General features: G+C 53.9%; 1 protein-coding gene across 1 annotated transcript; it reads right to left on the bottom strand.

Moving 5' to 3' along the window:
- Positions 1-846: 846 nt before the first annotated feature.
- PYROXD2 (pyridine nucleotide-disulphide oxidoreductase domain 2) lies at positions 847-22,546 on the bottom strand. The gene is made up of 16 exons (XM_061553205.1): positions 22,252-22,546; positions 16,748-16,767; positions 16,019-16,112; positions 14,746-14,819; positions 13,550-13,705; positions 11,989-12,142; positions 11,102-11,161; positions 9,864-9,963; positions 9,469-9,610; positions 8,517-8,651; positions 7,028-7,100; positions 5,518-5,674; positions 3,921-4,075; positions 2,379-2,485; positions 1,928-2,048; positions 847-1,634 (listed from the first exon to the last, which is right to left on the bottom strand). The coding sequence occupies exons 1-16, from the start codon at positions 22,391-22,393 to the stop codon at positions 1,564-1,566; spliced, it is 1,761 nt and encodes a 586-aa protein (XP_061409189.1). The 5' UTR covers positions 22,394-22,546; the 3' UTR covers positions 847-1,563.
- Between the last annotated feature and the right edge of the window lie 24 nt (positions 22,547-22,570).

Here is a 22,570-nt window from a genome sequence, read left to right as displayed (position 1 = left end):
CGCACCAGCTCCAGTGAGACCCATCGCGTTGTTCCCGAACACCGCGATCTGATTAACGCGTTTCGATGCACGCGTTACGAGGCAGGCGACGATCGTGGGGCCGGGTTTAGGATGGGGCCGGGGGGGGGGAGGTGCAGACAAGACATTTGTCTAAGACTCTAGAGGGGCCCCACGCAAAAAAAATATAATGCATTTTTTATATATATAAAAAAGTACGACTGTTTATTCATACAATAACCTCAAGAATCTCATTGTGAATGACATAAACATTTCACCATTATTAATCGTCGCTTTATTGTTTTAATCTTATCCTTAATATTTTCCCATCTGACATGAATATTCCCACACAGCCGGGGGGAGAGGGGGAAGCAGCGGGGGGAGGGGTCTCGGAATTCCACGCTGCTTGAACAGGGCCTTACGTCGATGATAATTACAGACATGCAATGCGTTATCTCTGGTGAACATCAATATGCATCAGAATCTGTATTTATTCGGGAGGAATCCGATGAGCTATGAAGCTCTTTTTCACACGTCCAGTAGGGGCAGGTCAGAACGTTACAACAAACAAACAATACACAAACACAATCAGGGTCTCGGTGGGTGTGGGGGGGGGTATGCCCCCCACTTGGATCCTCTATCTTACCCGCACCTCGTCCCCACAGAACTCGCAGGTCACACAGCGTAGCGCGAGAGTGGTGGAGTGGGGGGGGGGCGTTGGAATGGGGGGGGGGGGTGTTGGAATGGGGGGGGCGTTGGAGGGGGGGGGGGGAGTCGTTGGAGTAGGGGGGGGGGTAGTTGAAGTAGGGCGGGGGTCGTTGGAGTGGGGGGGGGGCGTTGGAGTAGGGGGGGGTCGTTGGAGTGGGGGGGGGGGCGTTGGAGTAGGGGGGGGTTCGTTGGATTAGGGGGGGGGTCGTTGGAGTAGGAGGGGGTCGTTGGAGTAGGGGGGGGGCGTTGGATTAGGGGGGGCCGTTTCGGCTGAGGGACAAAACATTCCTCGGTGCGGCCAATGCGAGTGTGGACGCGATTTTGACTTCGTGAGAATATAACTGGCTCCGTCAAAGTTAAAAATAATTTAACTGAAAAAAAAAACAGTTAACTAAGATTCTGCGCTCGGTTTCACAAAAGACATGCGTTTACTTTATCTGTGCATATAAGAACACGCAAAACGTGTGGAGATTCATTATTACTGATAACAAGTGACGTTTTATTTTTAATCAGCAATCCGAACGTCGAGTTTGTTTCTCGCCAAGCGCCGCACGCTAACGAGCCCGCCGGACGGACGTTCAACGAACAACACAAATCAACGAGCAATGGACATGCCGGAGACCCCGAATCCTATAAAATCCATTTAAAATCGACACCTTGTGATGAAACCGTCCTTTCACAGACGCTCGTGCGAGGCACGCACGCACGCACGGCGGCACGCACGGCGGCACGCACGGCGGCACGCACGGCGGCACGCACGGCGGCACACACGTATTCTATACCTGCGCGTGCCGTTCATTTGCCGTCGGCCAACGCGGCCACCGCCGCCCGATGAGCGGAGGGATGAGCGCGACCGCTTCACTTCCGCTTGCAATCGGCGACTGCGACGAGGGCACCGTTACGGCCGGCCGATCCCATCACGCCCCCCCCTGTGCCGGGGGGAACACGCGACACGGAGAGAGGGGCGGAGGGGTTTGGGGGGGGGGGGCAAAAACCGGAGGTGAGGCGGGCCGTGCGAGGAAGAGCTGGCACTCGCACCCGAGTTGAAGTCAATTGCCCGCAACGTTTCTCGTTTTACGTCCGAAAAGGCGCAGCGAGCGGGCGCCGTGCCCCCCTCCGCGCGGCACCGTCCTCTGCCCACGCTCTGACGTCGCCCCCCCCCACCCTCGCCGTCCCCCGCCGTCGCACCGAGCGACGGGGGTGGGGGGGAGAAGAGCCGTACCTGGGTGCGCGCCGCTCCCGCACAGGTAGAGTCCTCGGACCGGCGACCTGTAGCTCACGTGGGACGATACGGGGCGGGCGAAGTACAGCTGGTCCAGGGACATGGCGCCGTGGAATATGTTCTGCGGGGCGGCAAGGGGTTCATCGACGTGAGTGCTGTCCAAACACGTGCCCCGGGGCGCGCCGCGTGCGTAAGCAGCCCGTTTTTAACGGCGGGGGCACACGCACGCGCGGGCGCGCGTGTCGCTGGGGCGCGAGCACACGGCCAAGTGTCGACGTCTGAACGATGCTTACACATGCAACCGCTTCCCCAGGGGGGGGGCGGAGGGCGCCGTCTCACGCGCTTACACGACAACAATCCCCCCCCCGCTCCCCCCCCCAAACTGGAACACGCGCGGGGTTAAAAACGGGGACGTTAAAAAGGGGAAGGATCGCGGCGCGGCGTGTCGTACCCCTCCGGTGAGACCAAACTCCCTCTCCAGGTCGGCGGGGGTCAAGATCTCCCGGCCAATCACGGACGACTTGAACCCCGGAGCGTACTCCTCGATGCAGTCGAACACTGGGGCGTGGGGGAGTGGGGCGTGGGGGAGGGGGGCGGCACAGGACAGGCGGCGTAGCCTTGAAGACCGGCGGCTGCCGACAGGCCACCTCATCGCCGCTGCCGTCACCGGCATCGGGAGCTGGGTCTGCAGGGGCCGTGGCAGCCGCGGCCGTGCGCCCGGAGTTGGTCACGTTCCACGGACGGCAACGTGTCCACGGTGACCTCCCCGTCGCCCTCCCTCGTGTGCCCTCGCTAATTTTAATTTCTCCTCAACGCAGCAGCGCCCGCGGCTCTTTCTCTCTCCGCAGGGGGTGCGGTGGTTATTTTGGTTGAATGTGGAATTACACCTCTTCGAGGTAAGAGCGAGGGGACGGTGTTTCTCCGTGGAAAGGTTACGGCTTCGAGCGCGGATCGCCGTATGCAGCTCCAACACAGAAATGTAACGTGCTTGTTGCGAAATACAGGCAGCAGCAGCAGCAGCAGCCGCCGCGAAATTAATTGAAGTTTAATGTCGCAATTGTCAGTCGTCTGCCGTTCATTAGTTTTGATTACTTGACTAACATCTCAAGAGGGTGCGGTACGCCCTGAGGAAGTCCTGTTTAGTATTCTGTCGGGTAGCTTTTCTTACGTCACTAGACACTTATATGTTTAATAAATAAAAAGTTGAGTTAAATATAAATATTAGCTAATAAAAAGTCGTGTACAACAAGTTCACTGCACACAATAATTGCTGGAGGAACACATCTGAGAAACATAATCTAGGAGGCATCTCTAGGGGAAGTATGTAAGGTATATCTAGGGCAACTGTAGGGCAAGTGTTTAATGGCATTGCATTTTTTCTATGAGTAGCCAATGGCTGATGACGGTGACGATGAGGATGATGGTGGTGAAGTTTTTTCGGTCCTCACTTAACGCGTGGTGTTCACACAACGCGTTTTCGCCTGAACGCGATTCTTCCATGCAAGAACACTTTTTACATAATGCAGAAAGCGCCCGTCATAACTTGGAACACGCGCCATTATAATGTGGAACGCACGCCGTTATAACGCAGAGCTCATGCCATTATAATGGGTCGACGACAAACTACCGTGATACAGTAACACGGCAGCGTACCCTCAGTTGTTTGTCCCCGACATCTGACTGTGTGCGCGTTTTTCGCTTGACGCAGCACTTTTCAGGAACGCATCCACCGTGTTAAATGAGAACTGAGTATTCCACGTGAATCAGCTCACAGGCACAGAGCTCAAGTCCTCTGAAAGAATCCCCTTCCAGCTGCCCCTCTGCAGCATGGCTGCCCCCAGCTGCCTGGGTCATATGACAGTGGCGGCCGGAGCCCCGAGCGGAGGTGGTGCCGGAGGGCGGCGGCGGCTGTTGTGGTGGTGGTGGTGGTGTTGGTGGTGTTGGAGACGGTGGTGCCGCTGCTCGGGCGTCGCGGTCGGTGCACCGGGCCTACCTCGATCGCCGTAGGCCTCCTTGTCGGCCTGCGTCCAGGCGCGTCCCCCGGCGAGTAGGTACGGCGTGTACTGCGTGAAGAGTGACACCACATGGCTTCCCGGAGGCGCCAGCGTTGGGTCCAGTGCCGACGGGATGCACAGCTCCATCATGGGTCTGCAGGGCCGGGGCACACCAGGAACAGGGGTCGGCGCACACAGCGACACCGTGCGCACATCGGTTATGCCACCTGGCACCGTCACACCGCCGAGGTCAGCGCGCACACCGCTCTCCGGACATGAGTGCACGTCCCCCTCTGCTCGTATTCCTCCACCCCTCTCTGCCGATGTTACGACCGCACCTCTGTCTCCTTGCAGCAGTCGCATTGCGGATGCAGGTGTGACATCAGTCGAGCCACACCGCTCGTCCACACCTCGCTTCTATCACTGGAGCGCAGGCAACAACACGGCGCTTCCCAGCCGCCGCTATCGGCCGTGCTGGATCTGTGCAGTAATCCTCTCTGGGAAGGCCGGCTAACGAAATTTTTTGAAAATACTTGGCCTTTAGCGATCACGTGCGCTCGCTCGCTCGCATGCACGCGCGAGCGAGCGGGCGTCCTCCTATCGCCCGTGGCACCTCACACAGGCTCGCACGACAGCACCCGGCGAGGCTCCAGGCTTTTGTTGTTCGATTGCTGTCAAATGGAGCGCGTCGCGACGACGCGGGGACTCCCCCCCCCCCCCCCCCCCCCCCCCCGCGGGGGACACCTGCTAAACGACGCGCCACTATCTCATTAAGGAACATCCCGGGCGATAACGGCTTTTGAATGAAGAAGAAAAAAGGCCGATGCAGCTGTCACAGCGCTTGGGGTTGATTTGCTTTCAAAATCTTTCCGACAAAGGATCAAAGCACTCGTGTGTCAGCTTCGCCGGTCCGTCTGTCCATAACCGGAGGAGGGGTCACACACAGTGACCATTGTCCAAGATGAACGAAACTTCGCTATAAAGTTGTGCTGCAATTAGATGCTCACACGACTGAAAATCGGCCAAGTCGACTGGTAAGGGTTATTGGAGACCCAACACAGAGTAAAAATTACTAAGTGCAAACATGCGCGCGTGTTTCACCCGGGTAGCTTCTGTCGGTTTCCATGCGGCGACATAAAAGCTACTTGCGGAGGATTTCCTATGATTGTTGCTAGAGCACGGCTCTTCCGCAACGCACTCTCGGGCCGTACCGCGTCGTGATGTTCGACGTTTCGCGCCACGTCATGGGAGCTTCTTCAGAAACGGAATAAACACTCCCGAAGACAAACATGTTTCGAAAAGCCTTGATTTGAATTAAATTATCGTTTCTGCTTCCTCTATCTGGCCAGGTGGCTCAGCCGATTACGAGTGAGCCGCTCATAATTGGAAGGTTGCAAGCTTAGATACTGATTGGTGAGGGGGGGGGGGTTGACTCAACCCATCATGTCTGCCGGGCCCATAAATTAACTACCACTTTGCAGAGAAGTCAACAGTGTTCGGCCGCACACTGCGCGGCCTTGAATTGGCGGCTCTGATGGTGGTGGCGGCCGGGCAAGCCAGCCGGCCGGGCGGGCCAGCGGCCGAGTCGGGCCATACCGCGTGGACGGGGCCCCCTGCAGAGCCTCGTGGTAGCCGCGGTCCAGGCAGGCCATGTCCCACGTGTTGAGGTGGATGGAGCAGCGGTGGTGCGCCATCGCCTGCCCCGCTCGCTCCGTCGGCGCCGCCAGGAAGTTGGGGAGACGGTCCACGGCGACTGCGGACAGAGGCAGCAGCACCGGGAGACCTCAGAGCATCGTTAGCCATTATGAATCCACTGCTGGATGAAGAACTACTCCTGCAGTCACTTGCGTAAGTGTATTTATCCGCACGAGGTATGCATCTTTCATATGCCCTGATCGTGTAAGTATCAGAACTGAATATAAACCAAATGAAGTATATATAAAATTAAAAACGATTAACTTTTTTTTATTTTACCATTTAAGGCCCACTGAGCTGTATTGCTCTTTTTCAGAAGCAACCTAGCCATAAATGATAGCTCAACGAAGTTGCTCATCACGTGGACATTTATAGCAGCCAAAAACTATAAACGCATGTTTCTGAATGTGGAGGGAAAAACCGGTGGACCAGGAGAAAAATCCACATGATCACGTGGAGAACATGCAAGTTCCAAATATAAAAGCGCAAGTGTTTCATGGCATGGTCGAGATCGAACCTCCTGTATACCAGGCGAGATAGTTAACATCTTGCCACTGCGAATATATATTCGGATGATGTTAGTTTGCGGGCAGTTATAAGCATCTGGGTTGTGACCACCACACGCTGCACTTGATAATCCGGTAAAATCACAGGCGGTTAAACCCGGATTCGAACCGCCGGTGCAAATGAATATTGGTTCCCCTGAGTGAAACATTTATACCCACCAGCAACCATCCGGTAAGGGTTCGGTTCATTGTAAGGCACCATACACGCAATGTTGAGCAAAAGTGTCACGGACACGTTTGGAGAAGTGGCCCTTTCGTCGAGGTACTCGTTGTAAATGGACGGACATTGAGTGTAGACCAGGTCCTTTACAAACACGTCATGGGGTACGGTAATACCCCGATTTACATCTCTCCCCCTTGTACGTCTTTACGCAAATTACGTCGCCACTTAATCATGAACACCCCGTCCCGATTTGCGTCGCGTCAACACCAGACACTCACGTCGCTGACAGCGTCGTCCGTGCTCTCTCGTTATCCGTCGCCTCTCAGCCCTAGACCTCCACCACCTACTATCCTGCCAATGGCTTTGATTGACGTCATTTCGATATTCGTTGTCGCACCTTTCAGGAATGCATCCCCGACGCAAAGAAACAATCAGGACGAGAACTGATATTCCCAAATATTGTTTCCGAGCAGGAACCTTCATTGCTGGCAGAAATAAATGTTTTGAGGGAGAGTATATATATGGAGCATACAGATATATTCTCTGATGCTGGCTCAGCGATCACTTGGCAGAGTTGGACAGCCACATGGCGGGAGGCACAGTGATTGGTGTTGTGTCGGTGTTGTGTCGATGTTGCTGTTATGTTGCGAGAGAAAATGGCAAAAAATAAAAGAGTCGATACCGTTGATTTTGGTGACAGGAGATGTGTAGTCAATCTGAGAAACCTCTCGGAGGAAGTCAGCCGGCAGGGCATCCTGTGAGGAAATCAGAGAGCGTGATGCGTTTCAATTATTATTATTATTATTATGTTAAAATAAAATTTCAGATTACCAAGAGCCAGTAGTTTACAAAGCCTGGACTGCATCTGCTCAGGTGTCCTTCCACTCTCGCGCTTTGCCTGGGCCTCTCAAAGCCATCCCATCGTGTACCGCTTCTCACCTGCAGTGCGATCGTTCATCACTAATGTCCAGAGAAAACGCGCACTCTATACGGGGAGATATACGGGGAGGGAGGAGTTGAAAATCGTGCTCGCTGCACTGGCATCCCACTGGGGCCGCCAAGCAGCACAGCGGGTTTGGGAGTCGTTCACGGATCCCTCTGTAATCCACCAACCAGGGCCTGGCATCAACGACAATTGCAATCACAGCAGCATTGTTCACCAAACTTAGCGCTGCAATTGCAACTCGTGAGGGATGACACGGTTATATTTAGAATTGACGACACGTCGGGCCACCGATTCGATCCACGGCTCGATTGAAGCCCTCCCATGGGTGCAAGTTTCACCATACTGATCCGCGCTGAGCAGCGACGCGTTGTTGAAGGTCGCCGGTGCTTTGGCGTGGAGCACAGAAGCACACAGTGCGACCATGGACAACTGCTGCGCTGCCCCCTGCTGGCTACGACGTAGCCCCCCCCCCCCAACAGGCCACCGCTGTGCAGGGCAGCGCTGAGCCAAGGAGAGCCTAGGGCACCGTTCGAGATATGACCCCGCCACCAATGTTAGCTGAGGCCGAACTCGGGTAACTGACTCCATCGCGCAGTACGCTGACCAGTGTGCCACCGCTTTACCCCAGACAGCATTCAATTAATCAATAAATCAATCAATTAATTGAATCATCACTTTCAACTGGTTCTTCGTTTACCCCTCCGCTCCGAGACGTTTGTTACACCACGGGAGCATTGCACGCTGATGTGGTTGTTATGGTTCTTGCGGTTGTTGTTCTTGTTCTGGTAATTTATTGTGGTTGTTGTTGCTATGGTTGTGGTTGTTGTTGTGGTTGTTGCTGTGGTTGCTGTTCTGGTTGTGGTTGTTATCGTAGTTGTTGCTGTGGTTGTTGTTGTGGTTGTTGTTGCTGTGGTTGTTGCTGTGGTTGTTGCTGTGGTTGTTGCTGTGGTTGTTGTTGTGGTTGTTGCTGTGGTTGTTGCTGTGGTTGTTGCTGTGGTTGTTGCTGTGGTTGTTGTTGTGGTTGTTGCTGTGGTTGTTGCTGTGGTTGTTGCTGTGGTTGTTGCTGTGGTTGTTGTTGTGGTTGTTGCTGTGGTTGTTGCTGTGGTTGTTGCTGTGGTTGTTGCTGTGGTTGTTGTTGTGGTTGTTGCTGTGGTTGTTGCTGTGGTTGTTGCTGTGGTTGTTGCTGTGGTTGTTGCTGTGGTTGACGGTGGGCACGGCGTCGCACCTGCGGCGTGAGCTGCGTGAAGGTGACGTGCGGCGTGGCGTTGGACAGCACCACCTTGCTGCGCACCTCTGTGCCATCGCACAGCACCACCCCGGTGGAGCGGCCCGTGCCGTCCACGAGCACCTGCTGCACCTCCTGCCAGTGGCGACACGTGGCGCGAACACACACAAAGACAAAGATCCCCCGTATAGCCTTCAAAAGACTGTCTGGGAAAGTGCTGTTAGCGAGCGCCTATGAAGGCCGGCACAGAACGCGAGGAGATGGGTGGCCAACACCACGCCCGGCTGCATTTGTCTCCCCAGTGGTGATATTTACACACCACGTACTAGGTACTCATTATGGCTGAGTCGACCAAGGGGAGGTCCATGACCAGTTCAGATATATAATCATCACTGGTGTTGGCCGTCAGCGTGAATCAAAAATGGGGTCGCCGGGTTCCTAGCGCATGCAAGTACACACACACACACACGCGTGCACACACACGCGTGCACACACACGCAGGCACATAAAGATGACACCTGCCCAGCACACTTTATCCCGATCGTGCTATCGGTGTCGTTTAGAAAAACGACACCGACAGCCAACATTGGTCCAACGGTGCCAACCGCATGCCACCGGTGGGACGGTGGGCTACACGCACTAAGGACCCTGGGAGGAGGGTCGATTCTGTTGCCCCGTTTTTGGTGAAGATGTGGGCATTTTAATACAACCTTATGGGTGATCCCAGTGGGAATAATGCGGTGTCAGTTGAGTGCACGTGTGAGCGGGTGAGTGCGTGGACGACTGAGAGAGCGAGTGGGTGACCGGTTGCATGGATGATTGAGTGAGTGAGCAAGTGAGTGGGTGAGCGCTTGATTAAGTGGGTGGCCAGAGTGGATGACTGGTTGCGTCGGCCATGAAGAGGAGCGAGCTGTTGAGTCGGTGAGCGGGTGAGCGGTTGAGCGGTGAGTACCGCCTCAGTGAAGATGGACGCTCCGCGAGAGATGGCGCACTTGGCCATGCAGGTGGATACTGCGCCCATGCCACCCTCCACGTAGGCCCACATGCCCTTGACGCCCTCCAGCTCGCCCATCACGTGGTGCAGCAACACGTACCTAGCACCATCGGCATTGCCACAACGACCACTACCATCACCATTTCCACCATAACCAACACTACCACCACCACGACAACCACCACCATGACCACAACGACCACCACGGACACACGTTCAGTTCTTTTGAGATGGTGGTCTGGACAAGGCCGAGAGCCCTTGTACATGGCATGCCGCGCACGTGTGTGCGTTGTTAAATCTGGGAGATTATGGAGCAGAGTAGGAGTGTCCCTGACCCCGTGGGTTCAGCTCACCCACTGCCCGGAGTCCTGGGGCTGACCATGGCTCCAATCACAGAGTCCGTGGCAAGAGTGGCCTTCAGAGGCTCCGACTCAAACCACCGGTCCAAAATCTGTTGGGACATCATCATCGTCTTCAGCATCATCATCATCAGTAGCAACAACAGCATTTACATGACTATCATCAGCGCAGCAATGACATCATGATCATCATCATCATCTCACGATTGCTGTCATCATTGCCATCACCAGTCGTTGCCATTGTGACCATCATCATAATCATCATCACTTGTGTCACAATCATACCATGACCGTTGTCATAATCACCATCATCAATCAATGCCATAATTTAACGAGCGGAGACGCTGACTACACTGAACGCAGCGAGTGCGGCGCGCTAACCCAGTCGCCGCAGGCCTGGCTCGTGCGTTGTTGTTGTTGTTGGTGAACGTGGCCTTCTCACCACGCTTCGTGAAAGGACGTCGATGGCTCCATCCGTCGGCGTGACCAGATCTGTCTGGGTCGGCGACCCACAAACATATCCCCGCACCCAGGACACCACATCTGGTATATCTGTCGCGACGGCTGTGGCGACCAGTCACGTGCCACCTGCTACAGTTTACCAGTGGCGTGCAATATATTCGGGGAGAAAAGTAAGCCCGGTTTCCATTTGCCAACAACGGTACGAATCCTTCAATGCACTGCGATGATGATGATGCATTTCGGCCGATGTGTCGTGGCGTGAGCCTGGCTCGGGTGTCTCGCGTCTCTCTCTCTCCTCGCCTCGCCCGCCCACTCCTCTACCCGTCTCGCCCCAAAACTCCTCCAGCGACTCCCAATTTCATTTTCACAGAGACCGCGTCGCTAGCCAAACACCCCCTGCGGGCTCCTCGCTTCCCCCGCGATCCCTGCACCTTGGGGGTGAAAGACCGCGCGGACGGTTGTGGAAGTTAAAGAGACGCTTCCGCCGGCGACTGCAGGAGCGCAACCAACGATGGGGCACACGGCTCGCCTGCTGACAGCCCAGCCAGCACCGGTGAACCGCCACACCAAGGCGATCGAGCAGCTCACCAGCCAACGCCTCTCAGTCGGCTAAAGAACCCGGGCATTGATTTGTAACTTTTCTTGCTCTTCCAAAAAAAAAAAATCGGTTGCTTCCCCTCTGCGACGCGCCACACGGGAGAAATAACCGCCCCCTTGGATCGTGCCGCCAACTTGGAGTCATCTATCGTACGATTCACGGAAACTCAACTTGGTGGTGGGGGCCGTGAGGAGCTCGTAAAACTTGGGAAGATCCTTCCCCAGCCGGCGCACTGTCGCAGGGAGCGGGGGGGGGGGGGGGCGAGACAGGCACACAAGTTAGGGTTAGGGTTGCGTGGGAGCGGGGGGGAGTAGGATAACATTTGGGTATTATAGGGGGGGAGGGGGGGCTGCTGAAGTAACATGCAGGGACATTCGCGATCAAGCGCTCGCCACTCGCCCCACCGCCAGCAACGCCGTCGCCCCTCGGCCTCGCTAACCCCATCGTCTGTGCCCTGCGCCGGTGTGCGGCGACCGCAGAGCGAGCGATCGCGGCGCCTCCCGAACGAAGCACGGGGTACGACCCGGAGACACACCCGAGGGCCGTCCAGCGCAACCATAAGCACCTTCGCACCGCGCGTCGCCGTCGTTCGCTGGGTCGTTCCGCGGTGGCGGGCCTCACGTTGCCGTGGGCCGCACGAGACAAAGCCGCGGGTCGTGTCTGGACCACGGGCCGTAGGTCGCGAAGGGCGGATTTCTGTCGGTGCCTCGTCTGGTACACAGGAGGCCGTGGGTTCGATCCCGACCCTGACGCCTGCTATATATTTGGAATTTGAGTGTATCTCTCCCCGTGGTCGTGTGGATATTTCTCCGGGTTCCTCCAGTTTTTCCCTTCACATTTAGAATCGACATCACGCGTTTAGAGTCGTTGGCTGCCGCTATACATTTCCACGTGATAAGCCACTTCGTTGAGATGTCATTTGTGGTAGCCATGCCGCTTCTGAAAAAAAGAGCTACATAGCTCAGTGGGCCTTACTTGGTAAAATGAAGAATAGTTTTTAACAGTTTAGCAGAGCCGGGCCTGGCGAGTTTCGACCGAAACCCGGGTGGCGCGACTCACCGCAGCTCAGGGCGGGCAGGAAGGACTTTGCGGCGCGCAGGCGCGAGCCGAGGGGGCCACCGTGGAACCCGGGGACGTCGGGCGGCGGAGCGTCGATCAGAGGCTCCACGGCCCAGGCCAGCTTCTCCATGAGCTGCACGTACTCTGCGTACGCCTGCGTGCACAAGATGCGACAAACGGCGCAACAAAGTGGCGTTTTTCACGTGGAAAAAAAATGACAGCAACGGCCAAATGCTCTAAATGCGTGTCGGTTCTAAATGTGGAGGTAAACATCTGGAAGACCCGGAGAAAAATCCACGTGAATACGGGCAGAGAAACATGTAAACTCCAAATGTAGAGCAGGCGTCAGAGTCGGGGTCAAACCCACGACCTCCTGTATATCAGGCGAGGCAGTTAACATCTCGCCACTGCAGAACCCCTTTGGCTTCTTTGGTGATCCCTGAGTTGACTCACCGCCAACACGTACAGATACACGCACAGGTACACGTTTGCATACCTCTGTGTAAACATTTGCATATCTCTGTGTACACATTTGCATACCTCTTGCGTGCACGTGTGCGTACCTGCGTACACGTGTGCGTAGCTGCGTACACGCATCAGCAGACATGTGCATTCCTCTGCGTACCCACACAAACCCTCTGCACACATCTTGAGGTCCTCATCCAGCAGTGCACCGACAGGCTGTACGAATACTCATTGCGTGAACTATGGGTGATGCAGCGCTCCAATAATTCACTCCACTCACTCACTCGGTGGTCAGTCTCCTCCTCATCACCCGTCTGTAACTACCACCACGGTTTCTACTCCCGGCACCTTCGCTCGTTGATTCCTCTGCCCATGTTGAGGAATCTGCCACACTGCACGGCATGACATTTCTCTGTCTGCTCCCTCCCCTGCCCTCCCATCGTCTCTTTTCCCAAGCACAATTCAATGCTCAAGAATTAAAATTACACGAAAAAATGCGTTACACTCTGAGCTATTTCAACGTTGACAGTGCCGCTTGTCGCCGGCCGCTTGACGTGTTGGGCCTCTGGGCCTGTGGCTCAGCGATCAGCTGAACGTTCAAGAGAGAAATCGTGCGAAGAAATCAAAATCGCGTCGCGTGGTGGTGCTCTTGCTGGCACGTGGCGTCTCTGCGCCAGCCCCCCCGCCCCTCGCCCTCCCCCCCTCCCCGCGCGTATTTGCATTCGGCTCGAGGGCGGCGTGACACGGGCGGCGCGACGGGTCGCAGGTGCGTCTACAGCTCGCGATTTGCCATCCGTGCCAGCACACTCCCTAGGTCACGTGGGCCGCCACGATGAGATTCCTGGAAAGAATCCGGCGAAGGTTCCACACCGCACGTCCATCGTAACCGAGACTTTTTCGGCGGCGTGAGCAAACGCCGGCTTTCTTCAGATGACGTGGGGCTGAAGAGCCACGGTGGATCGAGGCGGAATCGCGTCGAAAAAATGCGGCAAGGGAGCAGTCTCTCGGGATTAAGGGGGGGAGGTCACAGCGTTCAAGCGCAGACGAATAACGAGGCAGCGAGCGGGCGACCACGAGCGGCGGCTGCGTCGGTTACTTTGGCGTCCCTCGCGGAGAACCTGGCGATGCTCCGCTGGTTCTCCTCCATGTCCATCCCCAGCAGCAGCGACGGTGGCGGGCGGCTCACGCTGCCGTCCGACGGGAGGGGGTTGAAGGAGTACGGGTCGCGGGGGTAGAGCTTCAACCCGAACTTCTACAGAGAGACGCAAACACCAAGAACCGCCACCCCCTCACCTCCACCACCACCACGTGCAACCTTTAAACAGACTGTGAGGGGCAAGTGCTGTACACGAGGTGGTGTGGCCAGGCCACCTTTGTCTCCCCGGGGCTGATGCGTCACACGCAGCATCAGCTACTCGTTTCAGGCACAGTTGACCAAGGGAGTAGTTCGGACGTCACTCGCCACTGATTTTAGCCGTGGCTGGGATTCATACTCAGGTAAGCCAGATTTGTAGAAAAATGTGGTAATCCAAGCCAACTCTAAGATCCCTTCAATTGACCTCCAGTCCACACCTTGAGACCCGCTTTGTCACCGAGGGTAATGGTTATCTCGGAACAGTCAAAACGACATTCAGATTCAATTATCAGAGTTGGGGTTTAGTAAGATTAAGTGCAGAACAAACATTACTCTCATTCTTATGCGTGCAGTTGTTGGTGACTGGGCTGAGGCCATCAACTCTCTGCACTTGAGCACCCAAGTTTAACCACCCGGTTTAACCACCCAGTTTAACCACCCAATTTTACCATCCGGGCTTAAACACCCAGGTTTAACCACCTGGGTTTAACCGCCCGATTTAACTACCCAGTTCAACCACCCAGGTTTAACAACTCGGTTTAACCGCCCAGGTTTAACCACCCGCTTTGACCACCCGGATTCAACCACCCAGTATAACCACCCGGCTTAAACCACTGACTGTAATCACCCAGTTTAACCACCCAGGTTTAACCACCCGGGTTTAATCCCTGGGTTCAACCACCCGGGATTCACTACCCGTTTTAACCACCCGATTTAACCACCCAGGTTTAACTACCCCGGTTTAACCTCCTGGGTTTAACCATCTGGATTTAACCACAGGCAGCAGCTAATAACCTGGACTGGAACCAAAGCTCTCGGCGCTCTAATCTATGAGCAGCAGTGCCACCTCTTTTGATAGATTTCTGCACTCGGCAAAAAGAGAAAAAACCGAGCACAGCGGAGAGAGAGATGGGGGTGGAGAGGAGGCAGCTCCGTACCTTCAGCTCGAGGTCTTTGTAAATCTGCGGCCTCAGCAAACTGAGCACGTAGGAGGCGCGGGAGAACTTGAACCCTGAGGGGCGACACGAGCGAGGGGAGGAGACGGCGCGAGGGGCACCACGGTGGCGAGATGTTAGCTACCTCGCCTCCTATACAGGAAGTCGTGGGATCGATCCTGTCTATTTGGAGTTTGCATGCTCTCCCGTGGTTGCGTGGATTTTTACCCGGGTCCTCCCACCACATTAAGAAACGTGCGTTTAGAGTATTTGGCTGCTATAAATTCCCACGTATGGTAAGCCACTTCGTTGAGGGGGGACAATCTGCCAGGGGGGTGGAATACACCAGAAGACCGGACGTTATCCCTGACATTAACCTGAACCCAAGCAACCCGAAGTGACATTCACTCGAGCCCAGGGGTCGGTCACCTGTGGCTCCTGAGTCGAATGCTGCTCTTTAAGGACCGCCGCTTCGTGACGTCATTCACGAAGGACCACCGTCTCGTGGTCACCCGCAGTGCATTGCGGCTCTTGAAATATTGAAGTGTTTCACCCAATTCGAACAAAAATGGCTCCTCTTGTTGTTTTGGTTGCCGACCCCTGCTCCAGCCGCCGCTACCCTTGACCCGAAGCACACGAGCCAATCAGACGTCAGCTCTGCCACTAAGCCTAATCATAGCCAAACAAATCAACTAAAATTACAGCCTCCTACCCATAACCGTAACAAACTAGCCAATCACACGCCAGGCCGGTGGTGTCGCAATCGAGAGGTGCAGGCTGTGCAGCTGCACCGGGCCCCGGGCTGGGTCCAGGCAGCAGCTACGGAGGGGAAAACTGGACATTCATTCCTTGTGCCAGGGCACGTGCCAACCACGCTGGTCCAAGCCTGATCCACAATAGCCAACCAGACCTTAACCCGACCCCTAAGTCAAACTCTAACAGTGCAGCCAAATTAACTCGAACCCCTCCAAACTAACTCGAACCCTATCTCCTTCCCCACATCTCCGATTCGCACGGTTGGCAACATACCATGTGAAAGAAGTTCAACATGAATGCACACAACAAACTCTCCAAACAGCCCTGAGCTACAGTATATCCATTCCCTTGACCGTCACGCCAGCTTTAGCCTCACCTCTGGTGCCTTGCCCCAACCCAGTTGCCACTTTTTGTTTTGTCGCTCTAATTGCTTAAAGAGGCACTACTGCTCCTTGTGGGGGAGAGGGGGGAGGGGAGCAGGAGAGCAGAGGGTCAGTGACATCTGACTCACAACACTGACCTGGGACGATCTCCTCGGTGATGGCCGCTCCACCGACCACGTGCCGGCGTTCCACCACGGCGGTGTCAAACCCGGCTTGCTGCAGGTAGGAGGCCTGGTGATGGGCGTCGGGATTAGTGGGGAGCAGGGGGCATGGTTGGGGAGAGGGTGGAGACATCAAACGTCCCGGATTGGCCGGGACAGCGTTGATTTCAGAAAGTCTCTCCTGGTGCCTCTCTTCCCAACCCTGAAGGTTTTGTGAAGTTCAGGAATTCGTCTCTGAACGACATCAGTAGGGGGCGGGCTACCTGGCTAGTGGGCGGGGTTACCTGGTTCGTGGCTGGGCTACCCGTTTAGTGGGAGGAGCTGTGTAGTGAGCGGGGCGACCTGGTTAGTGGGCGGAGCTACTTGGGTAATGGGCGGAGCTACCTGTGTAATGGGCGGAGCTACCTGGGTAGTGGGCGGACCTGCCTTCATTAAATAAGGAGACAATTCGTTACCTCCACACGGGAAATAAAAGTCATGTTTTTAAATCTCCCATCGGTCACAAAGCCTTCTGGGAGCTGGCCAGATGTTTACCGGCAAATACCCCCTCTGTTAGCCACGGCTCCGAGTATAACATTGTGACTGCTAAGAAAACGCAGCTCAAGTCTCTCTGCACTGCTGTGGACATTACTGTGTGGCAGGGTTTGCCGGGGCGTGCGGTGCGATGGTTCCGTGCTTGCGCCCGGCTCTGCGAGTCGTACTCACAGCAACTAGACCGTTGTGTCCTGCCAGGATGAGAGGAATAAAACTCGGGATTAGAGCAGATCTAGAAAAGAATATCCCCCTGTAGCCTCAGACTGTTGGGGAAAGTGCTGTTAGCGAGTAGCACCTATGAAGGCCAGAACGGTGCACCAGGGGGTGGGTGGCCAACACCATGCACGGCCGCCTTTGTCTCCCCAGTGGTGGTGTTTGCACACAGCACCAGGTACTCATTTGAGGCTGAGTCGACCTTACGGAAGCCAAAGACCGGCTCATATATTCGCCACCGTTATTGGTTGTGAGCGGGAATCGAACTCAGGTCACCTAGTTCGTAGGGCAGCACGCTAACCACTGTGCCAGCAAACTAAACACGGCCGCACACAACTGTGGCGTCACGTTCATTTGGAGGTCCATTACTTGGTTTAACACGTAGGCTTTCGCGATCAATATTATTCATAATAAAGGTTTTTGGGTTAGATCGCGATATTCATAAATGTGTTCCAACCCTCCACCACCCGACACGGCCAATCAGTAGAAAAAGTGTCACGTTGACAAAAGACAAATAGTTCATTACTTTAGCCCACCGGTGTGTTGAAGAGTGAATCCACAACAATTATTATTTTTTAGTACGACGTTTGGCTGGTAATTACATCCAGCATCATCGGGCGATTTGCCAGAATAGTGAAGCCCTCCACTTGCTTCCGGTCTTAAATAGAGCAGAAGGTTGACGTCATCATTTAACCCCATCAGATCAGAGGCGGAGGGGTAATTGTAATGATATAATAGATTAGTAATCAGTTATTTGTTATGATCCCTCTATAACGAGTTGTAATTTGTATTATTTAATAACTGAACCCAATCACTATACTCAAGCAGGTGCAGAAATGGCGGAGGGGGGGGGGTATTGTAATTATATACTACGTTAGTAATCAGTGAATTAGTATGTGTTTCCCCCGATTAGGAATTGTAATTGTAAAATGTATTATTTAATAATACGCTTCCAGGCCACACTAAGCCTGTAGCTGTCAGAGCGATTGAAATTATTTGTATTTCTCTCAATTTCGGTAAATTCTCTAATCAGTCTTGGCCAGTAATAATTCGTTTTAAATGACACTTCAACGTTATCAATTGAGTGGCTTTGTTGGCAAGGCCACTCAATTGCCACTGCCGACAGTTGTTTGAGATAATTTAATATTTATTTGGTGTTATTTTAGTCTTACGCTGATGTTACGTACCGTCTGTCCAATATAGCATCTGCCACAAGCAATTAATCCGATAAACATGTTGATAATTTAGGTAATTCGTCTTTCGTACAAGATACAGGTACTATTTTTTTTTTATAAATTTGTGTACTGTTTTACAAAAGCAAAACATTAACGTAAGATTTGGTACAGAAAGTGACGGTAAAAAACATACGCAGCACACTGTTACATCCGTACGTGACATCACCGCAAAAGAGCCCCCCCCTCCCCCACTAGCGCAGAGGAAGGTCGAGCTCAATTAAATAATTTATTACGCAAAGTCACTTAAAATAAGACGTTTCCTTACAGAAAGTGACAGTAAAAAATAAATATACACAGCACAGTGCGACATCCGTGCGTGACGTCACTGCAAAAGAGCCCCTCCCCCCTTCATAAATATTCATGCCCGCGTGGAAATTTACACGAACGCACAAGGTCGCGCCCTCCACATGCCGCACCCCTCCCCTCATTAATAATCATGAGCAGGTGACGTCACTCCACATGCCGCACCCCTCCACAATAACCATGAGCAGGTGACGTCACTCCACGTGCCGCACCCCTCCACAATAACCATGAGCAGGTGACGTCACTCCACATGCCGCACCCCTCCACAATAATCACGAGCGGGTGACGTCACTCCACATGCCGCACCCCTCCCCTCGTTAATAATCATGAGCAGGTGACGTCACTCCACATGCCGCACCAATCCACAAGAACCATGAATGAGTGACGTCAATCCACATGCCGCACCCCTCCCCAATAAACATTAGCGGGTGACGTCACTCCACATGGGTCACCCCCCCCCCCCTCATTAATAATCATGAACTGAACAATTTTTCGATTGAATATTTCAGATTTACTGCAATCTACACCCGTCCTTGGACGGGCACACAAGCTAGTCGGCAATAACAATGACAATTCCTATAGCGCCAAACATGGCCAGCTGTTAGAACGCAACCGAACAAACAACAACAACAGACTCATTTTCTTGGTTCTTTCGATTAAAAGTCACGTAGAAGGGAAATAATAAAATAATAAAAATGAAACATAATAAAATATCATTCTCACGACGTTTCGGCCACAACGCAAGCAGCCGTCCTCAGGTGAAGAACAGGTCTGTCGGAAAGACAGCGTCAGACGCTGTGGCCGAAACGTCGTGAGAATTGTATTTTATTATGTTTATTTTTATTATTTTATTATTTCCCTTCTACGTGACTTTACCGAAAGAACCAAGAAGATGAATCCCTGCAGTCACGAAAGCTTTAAATCGAAACAACAACAGAGTTTAGCAAGGGATTGAACACAGTGCAGACGTTAATGTTGATTCCGCACTACGGGTGAAACCAGTCGACTCCTGGCTCGTAAGTTTTGAGGTCACAAAATGTACAATCTTGGCTTTCAGACTGTGCTGTATTTTGAACAAATATAAGCGTCCGAACCCTTTTATATCATGAATGTAATTGGCATCGCTCACTCATTCGCGATCATCGGCATATGTGAGATGCGTAACAACAGCACGACAGAGGGCTGTGTTGGAACACGTTGATAACCCACGTATTGTTAAGCAAAACCCATGCTCAGGTGTTGTTGAAAACTTTACAATCCACTGTTGCTAGGTTAGTAGTATTGTATCTGTTTTATTTTATTTTGCCAGGTAAGGCCCACTGAGCTATACGGCTCTTTATTTAGAAGCGACCTGGCCACAAATGATAACTCAACAAAGTGGCTTTTCATCACGTGGAAACTTCTAGCAACTAAATGCTCAAAACGCACGTTTCTAAATTTAGAGGATAAAACCGGAGGACCCGGAGAAAAATCCACGCGAACACGGGGAGAGAGACACGCAAACTCCAAATATATAGTCAGGGTCGGCATCGGTCGAGGTAGTTAACATCTCGCCACCGTGGCGCCCCTATCGTCTACGCCCCACCCACCCCCACCATGGATGGCCGCACAGTGAACTTCACACATTGTCTGCTGCCTTGGCAGTGGTCTACGAAGCACAATGAGCAACAATAAGAAGTAACACTCAGCACAAAGAGCATTATATTTTGTATCAGCCTGCTCTCAACAACGCAAAACTACCTCATTTCTCATTGCCTCTCCGGGCTCGCTGGACCTCCGTGCGCATGGCGCCTGTCCAGAACACTCCTGAATTTGTCGTCAAGGACCAAGAGCACGGGGAAGCTGGACACTTTGGGAACAAGGATTGAAACTTATGAGATGGTCAAGTAACCAACGGAGATTGGGGTGGGGGAGGTGAAGGTGATTCTAAACTGATGGTTTGTATGTTGAACTTCTTTCGTACCGTACGTAAGCCTACCGTGCTCATAGGAGGTGCGATGGGGGTACAGCGTAAGGCTCTGTTCTCTGCTCAAACGTTTTTGGGGGCGTAGTTGCACCCCCACCCTATTCCACCACCCCACCCACCTCCCCTCCGACCCCACCCCCCACTGTTCCTACCGATGGAAAATAAAAACCATTGACGCGTCAGAGTTCACAACAAATTGAACTAACAGTGGGGATGGCCAGAAGAATCGCTAACCATGAAACTAGAAAATCATCCTGCAGTGAATCCACTGCTGGATGAAGGCCCTAACCGACATGGCGTCGGTTAGAGGGGGTAGTTTGACCACGCCGGTTAGTGCGGGTTGGTGAAAGGCACAGAGGAAGGAGGAACCAGGACCGACTCGGATGCCACGCGCTCGCTGATGTCAGCCGCAGCCGGGAATCTAACTTGGGGTCCTGGGTTTAGGGCGGCGCTGCGCTAACCGCTGCGCCGCCGCTCCATCTCGTGAAAACCAAAACGACGAGTCGGCAGCGCGTGGCGACGGCGCCATGCGATGGATCTTGCAACCGCGACACCCCAAGCCAGCCGGCCAGCCCTGTATCGCGACCGTGTTTAAAGGGGGGGGGGGGGGCCCATACAAACACTCAGATGGGGGTGAAAGTGGGTGGGTGGGGGGTTCGCATCACAATGTTGAACAAAGAATAATAGGCTTAATCCTTCACAGCAATCAAACAGAAGGTGTTAAGATTTTGATTTAAAGCTTTCGTGACTGCAGGGATTGATATTCTTGGTTCTTTCGTGAATTTACCGAAAGAACCAAGAATATAGGCGTTAATACGTTCAAACATCAAACAGGTACACCTATTGCAAGGCATCAAGTCTACATCAACCACACATAATTGCGGAAAAAGACATGCAAACAAATATGCTCCGATAGTTATCTACGCATTGTCTTTGAAACGGATTGGCCTCCACCAGAGGCAGCCTCCCTCGTGGCCTCGACTCGCCAGTGCTAGAGGCAGAGGACGACGCTATGAAGGCGAACAGGGCAACGGCAATGCAGGGAGCAAAGTGTCACTAGTTTGGGTTGAGCAGTTATATCTATGGGGCCTTTTTGCCAGTTTGAAAACGATGAACAAATCAAACACCTGCTTTCACTGACAGTTTTATTGCCAGAAAGGCTAAACGCCTACTCCCGTGTTCGTCATTTTGATACTGGCTAAAAAGGGTGCCACGGATACTGTTGAACAAACTTCAAACCAAATATTCAACGCGAAACCTGAGTGCGCGAACGATGCGCTCTTCCGCTCGTGTCAATGTCACCGCCCGTGTGTGTGTGCATGGTGTCACTGTGGGGAGCGGTGGCGGAGCGGTTAGCGCTACGCTGCGCTACGAAACCTGGCGACCCGGGTTCGATTCCCGCTCACGACCAACACCAGTGACGATTATCTAAACCTGCTCCTGGGCCTCCCCTAGGTCGACGCAGCCTCAAATGAGTATTTTGGTGCAGCGGTGTGTAAACATCGCCACTGGGGAGACAAAGGCGGCCGGGCGTGGTGTTGGTCACTCACACACTCGTGTGCCGTGCTGACCTTCACAGGTGCTCGCTAACAGCACTTGCCCCAACAGTCTGTTAAGGCTATACGGGAGGTCTTTGTAGGGCGAGGAAAAGGCTGTGATGCCACCCATGACGGGCTCTCGCAAGTTGCCGAGCACAGAACGTCCAAAGGCCAAACACGTCAAGCGGTCAGCAACGAACAGCGCCATCGTGTTAGCAGACAAAATGCGACTCAATTTCAGCGCGGCTATCAGAGCTCAGTAAAGAGACGTTGGCGATCCTTCAGCAGTAGGTGGGGGGGGGGGGGCTCAGCCCCCTAAAGCCCCCCTCCTCCCCGCCCCCCCGACAATATGAGTTTGTCCAAAGCCCCCCCCCCCCCCGAGTTGCGAACCCATGAGTTCCGCGCCGGGGGTCCACTCGCCTGCTCCAATCACCACGGCGTCGTAGCTGCTTTTGAGGGTGGCCCCGGCCAGCCCCGTGAGGCCGCGGGGCCCCGGGAGGCTCCGGACGAGCTGGCGGCCCCCTGCGAGCACGCGGCCCCCTGCGAGCACGCGGCCGGCCATGGCGAGCTAGGGAGGGGGGGCGCCTAGAGAGAGCAGCGCAGAGCAGCGACGAAGTAGGGGGACGAGGGAGACGAGAACAGAGAGACGAGGGCAGGTTTACATAATCTGTGTCGCCCGCGTACGCGGAGACGTAAGTGCACTTGCACGAGACCTTGACCTCCATTCCCCTTATTTGGC

Source organism: Lethenteron reissneri, chromosome 17 (genome assembly GCF_015708825.2).
Source record: "Lethenteron reissneri isolate LAM-NWPU_2019-01 chromosome 17, ASM1570882v1, whole genome shotgun sequence".
NCBI lineage: Eukaryota > Metazoa > Chordata > Hyperoartia > Petromyzontiformes > Petromyzontidae > Lethenteron > Lethenteron reissneri.
The sequence above is the reverse complement of the archived record's forward strand: the minus strand, read 5'-3'. Positions and strand labels throughout refer to the sequence as shown.

Bases quoted from the DNA above. Each gene is read 5' to 3' on its own strand.
- PYROXD2 (XM_061553205.1), bottom strand. From the start codon at position 22,393: ATGGCCGGCCGCGTGCTCGCAGGGGGCCGCGTGCTCGCAGGGGGCCGC. The intron at 16,768-22,251 runs GCGAGTGGACCC...TCATCCTGGCAG, and splicing joins CGCCGTGGTGATTGGAGCAG to GACACAACGGTCTAGTTGCT. The intron at 13,706-14,745 runs GTACGGAGCTGC...GTCTCTCTGTAG, and splicing joins ACAAAGACCTCGAGCTGAAG to AAGTTCGGGTTGAAGCTCTA.